At 40.9% G+C, this 13,950-nt stretch overlaps 1 protein-coding gene across 2 annotated transcripts; it reads left to right on the top strand.

Annotated features, from left to right (window-relative positions):
- The first annotated feature begins 2,785 nt into the window (after window positions 1-2,785).
- dhtkd1 (dehydrogenase E1 and transketolase domain containing 1) lies at window positions 2,786-13,473 on the top strand. 2 transcript variants are annotated; one of them, XR_005894113.1, is made up of 18 exons: window positions 2,786-3,026; window positions 3,333-3,485; window positions 4,382-4,593; window positions 4,745-4,939; window positions 5,024-5,293; window positions 5,671-5,842; window positions 6,019-6,217; window positions 6,474-6,786; window positions 6,882-6,966; window positions 7,070-7,209; window positions 7,384-7,534; window positions 7,650-7,756; window positions 9,241-9,405; window positions 9,519-9,601; window positions 9,763-9,929; window positions 12,259-12,344; window positions 12,450-13,190; window positions 13,256-13,473. XR_005894113.1 is itself a non-coding variant. In XM_041038904.1 (17 exons), the coding sequence occupies exons 1-17, from the start codon at window positions 2,855-2,857 to the stop codon at window positions 12,549-12,551; spliced, it is 2,772 nt and encodes a 923-aa protein (XP_040894838.1). In that variant the 5' UTR covers window positions 2,786-2,854; the 3' UTR covers window positions 12,552-13,473. The 2 variants fall into 2 exon arrangements, 1 of the variants encoding a protein (XP_040894838.1); XM_041038904.1 differs by having other exon boundaries at window positions 12,450-13,473.
- The last annotated feature ends 477 nt before the right edge of the window (window positions 13,474-13,950 follow it).

Raw genomic sequence — 13,950 nt, 5'->3', positions numbered from 1 at the left:
GTCCAGTGTTGTAAAGACATTTTACAAACCACCCCTCCCTCCCCCAGTGTGTCATGTCTCGCTAACTTGTTTCTCTTCGTTGTGCTTCTCTTTGCTTCTTTCAGAGCAGTAACAGATTATTTTTGGTTTGAATGATTTGGGGATTTCAATTATGAAAAGCAGTCGTACAGCGAAACTGGGTTTCTTACACATCTGTGTAAGGTGTTCCAACAAACAAAAAATAAATTCTATCAATATAAAGTAAAATGATTGTGTGATTAGAAACATAAGATTAATCAACTGTTTTGATAACTGGCTCCTGTTAGAGCTTAAAACAACTCAATCGTCAGAAATTAACCATTTTCTGCCGTTCTATAGACTAAATGACAAAGAAATTATCTTTAGATTAACTGATAATGTAAATAATTTTAAGATGCTGCTCGGCTCCACTGGAAAAACTCGAAAACCAAACAGTAATCCCAGAAAATGGCCAGTATTTTCCCAGTTGCCGCTGGCTGACAGCACAGACTGAACTGATGGTTGTAAGTTTGAGGAGAGAACTGTTAACGTGAAAGCTCAGAGACTGGAGAATTGAATTCAGACTTCAGTGACTTTTAGACCTCTGAAGTAGATCTTCACCTCATTTGGTTTCTTGACCATCAGTGAGGTGTCCATTTATTCCCCAAACTGTCATTGTTAAAGTGTCCACAGAGTCTGCAATTCAAACACTCAGATCCCTTCTCACAGCCTTATATCATCATTCTAAAGTCAGTGTAAAGTGAAAAGTCTAAGTGTTGGCTTTTTGCAGGTTATTCACCTGCTTTAGGCGGTTGTTTCTACAGTCAGTCGAGAATGGACCTTCTGTTAGTGGAGAGAATAATAATTGCAGCATTATAGAAGCAAGAGTTTAACACGACATAAAGAGTGAGGTATTTCTGATGGAACAAAGGCCCTACCCTTTAACCAAGATACAACATGTTTAGCAGCATTGTTCTGTGGTCTGATGACGCTTGTGTGGGAGGAGAAGCTGGGATCTCTTCTCCTTTTACTATACACTTTGTATAGTTATTTAACATTTGTTAGACTTAGTTAGAATTAAAAGCTCAATAAAATGAGTCCAAGCAGCAGCGAGTCAGAAAATAAAACATTTCTAATAAATTGAAAGATGTTGAAGTTTTTTTTTCATGTCCTCAGTTACAGAAACACTCAGTGGGGTATGAGTATTCTCTGTGCTAATTTAATGTATGTGGGTGAGCAGGCTGAGGTCATTTCATTGATTAAGATTATTAAATGTATTCCTATTGGATGAAGCCTACCTTGACCCCTATTAAATACTAAAGTTTTTCATCACTGTTGTACTGAGGTCAGCTTGCTCAATAATTTGATGTACTGTTGAAACAGGGTTTTTGGGTAAGGAATAATGCAGGATGACTTTATTCAGAAGCATACGAACCAGAAAACTGGAGACCAAATGATTGATTTCATCATAAAATTAATAGACTTTAGAAGGTAATCCTAGGTAGAGGTTAATTTTTTTGACAATATAATTAATAGCACATCCAAATGAGAGCTCAGAGTCAAGTCATAGGCTGATTTGTACCATCATGTCCTCCTCAGCTCTTAATTAAGTTAATGAGGCATTTACACTTCTGCAGTTTACATTTGAGTCTAAGGTCTCAGCTGTGTGAACACAAGCTGTCCGTAAATGCTGACAAAACAAAGTTGATGTTGATGTTGAAACAGGACAAAGCTTGCATCACTGGCACATTGTTGACACACAAGGCAAATTAGTTATGAATTTTTCTGCCTTTATAAACTCGGGGATTTTAACAGATCAAGGCTGAATTGCCAAATGGGCAACATGGGGAACTACCCGGGCTCTACTCTATTTCTGTCTACATAGTTTGATCAGTCACAAATTTAGAATATCAACCTCCAAAAGTCCTCCATCTGCCATCTTGTGGCCCCAGCCTTGCAGAGTGGCCTAGTCTCCAAATCTAGTTTAAACTTCATGTTTTAGTTTATACTGAGCTCATTTGAAGTTGTTTTTTTTTATCAAAATGCTTGTGTCAAGAAATTTTCAGAAAAATCTAGGGCAAGGTCGTAATATTTCATCATAAGAGCAGGATTTAAATGTACACTACTGGATGGTTGAACAATTGATGGTGGTGGTTGTGGAGAGAGTTATCTCAGCCCAGCTGGGTTGAGATCTGGTGACCAAGAAGGCCATCAAATAATTCAATGAGCTACATGGGCCCTTTTGGAGACATCTTGATTGAGCCTCATATTTGTTCAAATCCTCCCAAATCCTCCCTTTAGTTTGTAGGTTGTCTGTATATATGCTCCCCAAAAGTAAGGGGGGTTTAGATAAATGAATAACTAGAAAAATCGATGTATAAAAAGTAGAAAAGGGTCAGTGTTTCAACAAAATCCTGTTTTCCAACTTTCAAGTGAAGAATTTAGAATTTACGAGGAGAGCTTAAACGTAGCACAATCTTGTCGCCTGACACCATAGACTGCATGCTTGACACTTGTTGCGCTACGTCACGGGGGTTACTTTACGTACGTACACAGGCTTCAACAATTATGCACCATCGCTCCAAAGTGTGACTTCGTGTATTACAAATACAAAACTGGTGTTTAATAAATCTGGCACAAAAGTAGCAAAAAAAAAAAAAAAAAAAAACTAAAAGTGAAAGATTTCCTCGTAACAGTGTTGTGAAACGAGTGCAGGTACTTCAGCCAATGGGCTTCCGATGCGGCGTCTCCTCCCATATCGTCTCCATCTGGACGCTCTCTCGGCAGTATGGCCGCCGTCCTGTAGCCGTTACTTAGCTGCTGTCACATGAACGATTAAAACTTTACACTTTAAAACATGTCGACCGTACTTTTCCTCAAAACCTCGCTCAGCAGACTGCCGCCGAGCGTCGCCCGGCAGGTTGTCGGCTGCTGTTATCACACCGAGAAAGGTGTATACGGCTACCGACCCAAACAGACCGAGAGGGACCACAAGTTGCAGAGCGATCGCATCGCGGCACTAAATCAAGGTCAGTATAGGGTTAATTTAATATGGACAATTAACATGACGCAAGAAGAAGGCGTTGAGTCTTTGCCTTGTTAAAATAATGTTAGATGTTAGATACTGTTTTAATTGTTGTACGTAATGTTATGTTTTACTCCAGTATGCACTTTATACTTGCACAAACTATCTCGTTCCCATTTAAATGTTAAATTGCTGATTCAGATGGAAGTGTTGTCGCTGTTTGTCGAAGATGCTATTTGACACTGAGGGTGTGATTTATTTTGGTGCAGCTCATCCTGACTGCTGGCTTGCTGTTTTGCTTTGTGCACAGATCATGCTCTTGCCCGTCTGGTGGAGGCATACAGAGCACATGGACATAAGGCTGCTAAAATTAACCCCTTACTGCCCCAAAAGCCTGTGGTTGACAGTGTCCCGGAGATAAACATGCTTACTGGCACCATAAGAGGACAACTCAACACCTCAGGTAAATGACAGCTGTGAATGGAAACCCACAGAAATCATGTACCAGAGGTTAAGATAATGACCATATAAATATTTTTCTTTCCAAATCACGTTTTCTTATACATGCAACATTATGTAACCTGTACCCATGGAGGAATTACTGAAGGGCATACCGTACAGAGGCCCAAAGAGTCAACAGGCTCCAGGGCCAGAGCCTCTGTAAGAAGTGATGTTTAATATATCTTGTTGGAAGGTCAATGAAATGACAACAAAGAGACACACAACGGCCACAAAGAGGTGTAAAATGACCATAAGAAGACGTAAAACAAATAAAGAGGAACAAAACAAAACAAAACAACCACACACAAACCTAGAACAACCCCACAGAGGCCCATGGTGACCCCTGAGAGATACAAAGTGACGTCAAAAAGACAAAAAATATACAAAGAAATTCAAAACAAAGACATGCAAGACTGCTTTTGAAAGGGCTTTTACTTTGCAGTTTAAGAGTTATATTTATTCGCGTTTTCCAATGCATTGCAGGATAAACTGATGATTCATTGAATGGTAGTGGTGAAAGTAGAAGTTATACTCTTGAATTATGTAAAAATTACTATAGCTGTGAGATAAATGTTGTGGAGTAACAAGTACAATATTTACCTCTGAAATATGGTGGAGTTGAACAGCTCAGGAAGATTAAATGGAAATATTCAAGTAAAATCCAAGTGTATCCACAGTGTTCTTCAGTACATTACTTAAATAAATGTACTTAATTACTTTCCACCACTGTTCACCTGACAGCAGCAGTGCTTGCCCCTCTTCACTTACCTTTCCTCTTCCATATTTTCTTTTCACGCACAGTGAAAACCTCACATGTGCAGTAGGTGTTTCCGTTACTCATGGCATGTGTTTCTGTAGGTCTACAGCACTTTGGAAAGGCGGAGGCTTCAGTAGAAGAGGTTCAGGCCTACTTGGAAGAAGCCTACTGTGGCCAGCTGTCAGTGGAGACCAGCCAGCTGAGCAGCCTGGAGGAGAGGGAGTGGTTTGCTGACCGCTTTGAGGAGCTCAAGAGGAAAAGTTTCTCCCCTGAGGAGAGGAAGCATCTGGCCAAGGTCATGTTGGAGTCTCAGGTCGGTACAAGGAGAAAGAAGAGAATAAAAAATCCAAATACAATGTGAGAAAATGTACCGTATCATTTAGCTCATCTTTTCATATTTCATTTGGTAACGTCCTGTATTTTTAATGCTTGTATTTCTTTACTTCTTCTCTCACAATCGATAGGAGTTTGACCACTTCCTGGCCACCAAGTTTGCTACTGTGAAACGTTACGGAGGCGAAGGAGCAGAGAGCATGATGGGCTTTTTCTACGAGCTTTTCCACCAGTCGGCCCTCAGCGGAGTCACCGACGTTGTCATTGGCATGCCCCACAGAGGCCGACTGAACCTCCTGACAGGCCTGCTGAAGTTCCCACCAGAGGTTAGACAGTCACAGTCAACTGCCAATGAGTAAACAAGGGTGTGATAACATCAAACATTGTTCTTCCATAATTTTTCCCTCCAGCTCATGTTCCGAAAGATGCGTGGCCTCAGTGAGTTCCCTGACACTTCACCCTCCATCGGTGATGTCCTCTCCCACCTCACCTCCTCAGTGGAGTTGGATTTCGGAGCCGGACACCCTCTTCATGTGACCATGCTGCCTAACCCATCTCACCTTGAGGCCATCAACCCGGTGGCTCAGGGCAAAACCCGAGCCAGGCAGCAGCTCAGGAAAGAAGGGGACTATTCGCCCGAAGACAATGCCCAGCCAGGGGACCAAGTCATCTGTCTGCAGGTACTGGGTCACAACAACTAATACACACATGCAGGAGATGTGGGATGACATTTGGCAAAGATGGACCCTGGATGGACACACAATGTTGGATGTTATGATTGTATGGTCTCATCTTTAGGCCACCAGCAAAAAAAAAAAAAAAATCATTTCCTGTTGTTAAAAGAACAAAATGTAATGATGCAGCTTTGGCAAAGGTATACACCTTCTTATGTTAACCATGCAAACAAGCTGATATTCATTTTAAACAAGATTAATCAGATGTAACAGCTTAGTTTACATTCTCAGTTCAACATGAGAAAGACGTCCTTTTCAAACTTCCTGCATAATGAAGAGTTACTAAAACTTTGAGACCATCTCTGTTATTCTCTCCTCCACAGGTCCATGGTGATGGCTCTTTCACAGGTCAAGGGATTGTTCCAGAAACTCTGACCCTCTCAAACCTTCCTCACTATAGAGTCGGAGGGAGCATCCACCTCATTGTGAACAACCAAGTGGGTTACACCACTCCATCGGAGAGAGGGAGATCCTCTTTGTACTGTAGTGATGTTGGTCAGTGAAACTCACAGGCAGTATCAGTATTAATTAAACCCCACTTACACAGAATGTTTCTGTTATTATCAGATGTTATTATATTATGTCTTTTAAATTATTCTAATGTCACAAGTTTTTGTTTGTAGAAAAATAAGACGTTGAGCGTCTCACAATCAGAAACGTTTGTGTCACAGGTAAGATGGTGAACTGTGCTGTGATCCATGTAAATGGAGATAATGCAGAGGAGGTGCTGCGGGCCACTCGGCTGGCTGTAGACTACCAGCGGTGTTTCAGGAAAGATGTAATCCTGGATCTGATCTGCTACCGTCAGTGGGGCCACAACGAGCTGGATGAGCCTTTCTTCACCAACCCAGCCATGTACAAGATCATCCGGTTAGTTTAATTTAGCTTGTTTACTTTGTATCATAACACATTTTCACCATTGTATTGTTGTCAGTCCAGTTTCAGTGCTACTGATATTGGCTAATTGTGGCATAAGGTTTTGTATTCTTGTATCTCTTTTTCTAGGAGTCTCCTAATACAGCTGTCAAATTAGCAACACCCAATGAGATACACATCCTGAAAATCTTACTCTTATGTTATGTACATTGATAATAGTATTAGTATTGAGCGTGTTGTTTTATTACAGCTCCCGTAAGAGTGTCCCAGACTCCTACTCAGACCAACTGATCTCTGAGGGTCTGATGACTGACGCTGAGCGTGACGAGATCAAATCCAAATACTACGGCATGCTCAACGACAAGTTGGCCAACATGACGCTGTACAGCCCACCACCCACCAACCTGCAGGGCCGCTGGGGAGACCTGGTCGAACCCCAGGCCAGGGTCACTACCTGGGACACAGGTGTCCCCATTCCTCTGCTGCAGTTTGTAGGAGCAAAATCTGTGGACATCCCTGAACAAATCCAGGTGCACAGTCACCTTGGAAAGACCCACGTGCAGGTACGGCTGTTGCCTCCATCGTTTCTGTTGAGTGGTCTTTTTTTGATGTTGCAGCAGCTAGATGAGGATTTTGCTTTCCTCCTGTGTGAGCTCAGGCTCGGTTGCAGAAGTTGGAAGAGGGCACCAAACTGGACTGGTCCACAGCAGAGGCTCTTGCTTTCGGGTCTCTACTCTGTCAAGGTCAGTGTCAAGCAGAACATTGATCAGATCAAATTTTAGCCTCATTGAATTTTTATTGCTGTCAAGAGATGGATTTATAGATTTCAAATTACTGTTGTTGCAGGCTTTAATATTCGAATCAGCGGTCAGGATGTTGGAAGAGGCACGTTTAGTCAACGCCATGCCATGGTGGTGTGTCAAGACACCAATGACATGTACATCCCTCTAAACCAAATCAGCCCTCAGCAGACAGGTTTCCTGGAGGTAACACTCCTATAAAGCAGATAAAACCATCAGTGTGAACATAATCTGTCTAAATCATGACACATTTAACACATTAGTTCTTATGTAAGACCTTCTTACATCACCTTCACTGACATCTATAACAAGATTGCTTCCTTTTATGTGGCATATTGTGGTGTGTTTGTGTGTGTTTAGGTGTGTAACAGCCCCCTGTCTGAGGAGGCGGTGCTTGGATTTGAATATGGTATGAGCATCGCACAGCCGAAGCTGCTTCCTATCTGGGAGGCTCAGTTTGGGGATTTCTTCAACGGAGCGCAGATCATCTTTGATACCTTCATCTCTGGAGGTAAATGTCTGACACTTCCAACATGTTCGCTTTGGAAATTAACTCATATTATCTTAAGATTTTATGAACATTATTAAATCTTCATGCATCTGATGTGAAACTGCTGTGTCCCCAGGTGAAGCCAAATGGCTGCTACAGTGTGGGATGGTGATCCTGCTGCCTCACGGGTACGATGGAGCCGGACCTGAACACTCTTCCTGCCGTATGGAGCGTTTCCTCCAGGTCTGTGGGACTTTAACGTTGCATCCATGTCAAGTAACCGGTTTCTGATTTTGTATAGTTTTCACACCAACATCCATATCATAGTTACAGCTGGGAAACATGGATTTTTCTGAAAGTTTGGATATATATGACTTGGTGCTTAATAATATGGACCAAACAAAGTCTCACACCAGCCAGAGTCCTTCATTCAAGCTAATTAAAGCCACATTTAATGGACATAGAGCTATAAAACACAGTATTTTTTAACCTTCACACATCCAGCTCTGCCATTGTACAACCATTACAAGTGACCCAATGACATGAACAATAGCATGTCATAAACATGGGAATCTCACATGAACACGGCAGAGCTACATGTTTAAGTGAGCCGACCATGTTTAATGATATACCAAACACACCAAAATCCACAGTTTACATTTACGCACAGTACGCAAGAGGAAGTGTTACACTAGCTGTGGTAACTTTAGAAGATACTGACTTGATTAGTCTAATTACATTAGTTGAAACTCAATATTACCTTAAGATATAAGTTTGAATGCATTTTTGAATAAGGACTGTGGATTTTGTCCACTACCACCTACACTGAAAGTGCATTAGAAAGGGACTCTTAATGGCCAGTATGAACAGGACAGATGATTATAGCAAGAAAAAGCTGTTGTAATGTCCATATGGGCACCCGACTATTGTTTTAAGACAGACTTAAAAAATTGCAAACCTATTCTTGAAACTAAAACTTCATGGATGAGTTTTCCTTGGCCCCTTGATAATTTTTGGCATAGCTCTTACACCATGTTCATGTCCTGATGTCAAGATTTAAATAGGAAAACAGGGTCCTTCGTAATATGAATTAAAAGATGAACTGAGGAGTCATATTAAAAAAGTGTCATAGTACAGACATTTTGGTCCATGTCTTCTCTCTTCAGCACAAAGAACAGAACACGTTATTTTCACGACTCTAAATGGTGTAGAGTCAAGAGCAAATCAGCAGGGATAATGTTTCTTAACTGGCCACCAGCAATCAGCAGACAAAAGACTTCAGATTATGGCTGTGTCTGAATGCACTCCCTTGTTCACTCATTCACTACTTTCTATGTAATGGACATGGTAGTTTACACTTAGTGAGCAGTAAATTGAGATTTTGGACACTTAAGAATCATCGCCCATTTGTATCATCGCTCGGAGATGAGGTGTTGCATGGCCGCCTTTTTTTTTTTTTTTTTGGGTAATCTATAAAATGCGATGCCTGATTTCCCATTGTGGGATTGTTAAGTAGTGTACATGCCAGGTCTTCAAGAACCTCAAGCAAGTCAATTTGCTTTCATATAGCACTCAGAAATACCATGATCTGGATGACTCGAGAATTTTCACAGACAAGTCTGGATGTTTCTTAAGGTGCCAGCTGCTTTCTATTCAGTTATGTGTTGGTGTTATATATTAGCTGAGTTGTAAATGATTGCTAACTTGTAACCTCTTTTGTCTCTAAGATGTGTGACAGTAAAGTGGAGGGTGTGGACGGCGACAATGTGAATATGGCTGTGGTCAATCCCACCACTTCTGCTCAGTATTTCCACCTGCTGAGGCGACAGATGATCCGAAACTTCCGCAAACCTCTCATTGTGGTTGGACCCAAGACACTGCTCAGATTTTCTGTAAGCACTGTAGACACTGTGAAGAATATTTTTAACATTTTACCTCCCACCTTTTTTTTTTGAACTGGTGTTTTTATTTAAGTGGGTGAAAACGATGTTTTGTCTTTTCACAGGGGGCAGTGTCCAGTCTGACTGAAATGGCACCAGGAACGTCTTTCAGACCAGTGTTAGGTGACACTTCAGTCTCAGCAGAAAGGTACATTTTCATGTTTGTAAAAATTTTTCTAAAACGAGCTTTTTCATTTGATCTTTTGCCCTTAATTAAACCTGCCTAAACTTGGAACACATTTGGTTCAAAAACATTCTCTTAAGTATCCAATTCAGTACATTAAACCCATGTTTTCTTATTCCACCCAGTGTCCATAAGGTGGTGCTGTGCTCAGGGAAACATTACTATGCCCTGCTGAAACAGAGGGAGGCCTCAGCAGCAAACCAGAACACAGCGCTCATCCGTGTGGAGGAGCTGTGTCCGTTCCCACTGGTGGCTCTGCAGCAGGAGCTCAAAAAGTATCCCAATGCCAAAGGTAGAGTGACCCTGCACCGACCTCTCCTGTCTGACTTTCAGAGCTCCACCTTCACTCCCAGCAGACATAGTAACTTTAAATGTCCCTTTACACCTGCAGTCTGTTTGTGTTGGCCTAAGCCATTTTGGTAGATAGTTTCTGGATGTTTTGTTTATGGTTTTTGCTGCTATATAACGAGTAAACCAGGGTTCGCTTTTTGAACAAATTAACACTTTCACTAATCTAACTGCACACTTCTTCTTTCTGAGCACGCAGTTGTGAACATATTATATGTGACTGTTCCTCACCCTACCTTACCATCTTCAGACTTAATATCACTTTTTTGCATAATATTTTCTTATAAGATAAATTTTAAGTCAACTATATGTTTGATTTTCATTTTATCAGTAAGAGATGTATATTTAGCTCAATGGTTAGGTTTTTTTTAGACCATAGTGTATAACATCTGTAGTCTCTTTGTATCCACTTTTCCCCCTTTCTAACGTGCCTGCAAATATTTAGATTTTTGAGGCATTTCCTTGTGCCTCAGTCTGTGTGACTGACGAAAAAGAGGAAAGACAACTTACCTATTTATGAACCACTTTTCTCACATTAAGGCCTTTTTCTACTTCCTTATATAAAGCTTAAGAATACACTGACATTTAAAAGACAGTGGGAAGGAAAAATAAATAAAAAAAATTTGAACAAGCAGCCCAAGAAGTGGGGTGGCACGGTAAAAAGGTTCTGGGTTTGAACCTGCCGGCCAGCCGGGGCCTTTCTGCGTGGAGTTTTCATGTTATACCTGTACCTGCGTGGGTTTCCTCCAGGTCCTCTAGCTTCCTCCCACAGTCCAAAGACAAGCAGGTTAGATTAAATGGTGACTCTAAAGTGCCCGTGGGTGTGAATGGTTGTTTGTCTCTATATGTCAGCCCTGGGATAGAATTGCGAGGTGCAACCTGCCTCTCGCCCAGTGGCTCCAGCCCTCCTGCGACTGTCAAAGGACAAGCGGTATAGCTAATGGATGGACCAAATAATGGACAAATAAATGTGTAGTGCAAAGCAGATTCAGAAGTTTGTTCCAGATATAAATGCAGAGCACAGAAACAGCTGTTTTCCCCTGTTTAATTTTAATCCTCTTGACTTTGCTGTTTTTGAGAAATCTACAAAGACACCATTACAAGAGTCTGTCCTACTAAAAATAAACCCACGGAGAATTTTTTTCTAGGTCTTTGCAAGACACTATTCCTTCAGTACTCACTGTATCGTCAAGGTGGGAAACTTATTTTGTAATTGCCTAGATGATTTTAAAATCTTTAAAGAATATGAATCCCCCGTCACCAAAGTGAGCAGTGACCTTTGCTGACAACAGACTGTCAATTCAGTTTCATCTTTGTTTAGCAGGGGCCATTTTTCTTTAGTAAGCTTGTTCATACATTGAAGAAGGACCACTGCCACTTGGTGACACTGCCAGCTGAATTTGAGTGTCAGGTAGAAAAACACTCACAAAAACAGCCACACAAGTGAGTCACACTAAGCTGAATGTCAGTCACACTAAGCTGAATGCCATTTAGGAGTATGCAGCAATTTTAATAGAAGTCTGACAGTCACTACTTTTATTAGTGAGTCCTCAAGACAGCATTAGGTAACCAGAAATTCTGGTACATCCGTATATCTGACAAACAAATATCTAAAGGATGAGTTTCACCAGGCTGGTATTTACTGCGGGGCTTTTGAAATATGTCTCTCTGTTATTGTGTCCACCCTCCGTGGCCGAATGAGTGTCCACACTCTGATGTGATTGCTTCATTTGGTTATGAAACACTTTCCAAGCAAGAGGAAATGGTAGCTTCAAGATCCTTCTCTGTACCCATAAATCTTCTGCATTTGTGGTCTGTTAACTGCACTTAGTGAAGATGGTTTTCGCTCTTCTAATGAACTGCGCCACAATTACAGCATATCAGAAGAAAAGGATGCATTTACTGGCAGTTTTCACATAAAGAGCTCAAATCCTGACTCGCCACATGACCATCTGGTCTTTGCAAGGAAGTAGCTTCCACCTCATTTTTCAAAATGCAATTTTTCTGCCTATACTTATCGAGCCTTTTGCCCTGATTACAGATAATTCTCCTAAGAAGATGCTAGAACTGATCATCAGTCAAAGATAACGCAGTTAAAGATAGTGCTCTTTGTAGTAAATATAGGAATAAAATATTATTTAGTTTGAATATTTTGTGGAAGAAAACCTCAAAGTTCAGGTTTCACTTCAGCTCTTTGTTACATTGTTCTCACCAACAAATCCAGTTTCAGTTTGCTTTGGAATTTCTTAGTTTTCAATTCAATTCCCCCACAGAGTTTATTTGGAGTCAGGAGGAGCCTCAGAACATGGGCCCCTGGTCTTTTGTAGCTCCCAGGTTTGAGAAGCAGCTGGCCTGCAAGGTGAGCAGTGTTTTAAGTAATACCATCTACAACTTAAAGCCTAATGATTTGTGAATGAATTGTTGGATATTAAACACAGAACGCCTACTCCCCTGTCCTCCTCAGCTCCGGTTAGTGAGCCGACCTGCTCTGCCTGCCCCCGCTGTCGGAATAGGCACCCTCCACCACCAGCAACAAGAGGCCATCCTCACAGCTACCTTCTCCTAAGACTTAACAAGACTGGGAACCAAAATAACCAAGCTTCAGTACGACACTACATACTGAATCTACTGTGGTCCTCCCACCATCATCAGTAAGTGCACAGAGCTGCTGCACGGCACAGATGGGACCGTTAGACGGTGTGGATGCATAGTTTTTGAAACAAATTGGTTAGTAATTTAAAGAACAAATCAAAGGAAGTGTTAAAGAGAATAGTGTTGATAATTTTATTGTACTCTGATAGTCAAACACAGGTTTTAATTATTATGTGTATGTGGTTTGAGGGCAAGGCCTGAATCCTGGTCCACTTGTTTTTTTCCCCCTTCCTCTCGTTTAACATGCCTATTTTCTTTCTTTGTTTAAGGTTAAAGACACTATGGTAAGAAAAAAGACATTTGCTAATTTGGTTCGTATCTGAATCGAGGCCTTAGAAACGATGTTTACAGTGTGATTGTAACAAAGAGGCACTTTTCGCTGACCATCGTATTTGTAGCACTTGGGGACTGTATTTTGCCGGTGTCAAACCTCCACATTTCAGGAATCAAAACTATGTAGTTGCCTTGTGCATTTAGTCATCTTGAGTTGTGAATTTTTGTACTGTTGTGAACAGGAAATATCAGTGTAGCTTGTTAGAAATCTCTGAGCATTGTCCTTGTCATATTTGCATATGACGGGGAGTATTTTAACTGGATTTAACTACATTTAAGAGGGAGATGAAACTTTCTGAACAAAGGGAATTATTACCATTGTGACTGTTAAATGTTTGTCCCACCAAGAGTTTATCTGGGCATTTCATGGTACAAATTTGGACTTTATCATTTTCATTATTTAATTATGGTTTAAACTGAGGCATGAGTTCAAAGTTCAGACACTAAAGGGCCGATGTAAATAAAATCTGAATATTAAAATGGAAATATTTTCAAATAAAACTATTTTCATGTGTATGCACTGTTTTTCTTTTCAACCCGTCTCACACTTGTACACTCACCTGTTCACTCTGATATATGCAATATGAACATGTAGTCTTTAAACTAAAAGCAGTAGCTGCTGGGAGATGATGGCTTCAAACTGACTTTATGTTAAAAAAAAAAAAAAAAGGAGCTTCCCTCATTTTAACCTGTAGTCAAGGCTCACAGAATCAGAGACCTACTGATGGATCAGCAAGTGAAGGATCAGGATCAACTAAGTACAATTTGGAGGCATTTAACTGAGTATTTCAATTTTCTGCTTCTTTATACTTTTACACCACTGACTACATTTTACAAAATGATCATATAGTTGAATCAACACGTCTCTGCAGCAATTCCAGTAATGTTTGGTTGGCACTGGTGCTTTTGTGGTCACCAAGTAACTGTTCCTCAAACCTGTCTTCTGTTTGTTCTCAGCAGAAAAACGATCTCAGTCTAAA

This window comes from Toxotes jaculatrix, chromosome 5, assembly GCF_017976425.1.
Source record: "Toxotes jaculatrix isolate fToxJac2 chromosome 5, fToxJac2.pri, whole genome shotgun sequence".
Lineage (NCBI taxonomy): Eukaryota > Metazoa > Chordata > Actinopteri > Toxotidae > Toxotes > Toxotes jaculatrix.
The sequence above is the reverse complement of the archived record's forward strand: the minus strand, read 5'-3'. Positions and strand labels throughout refer to the sequence as shown.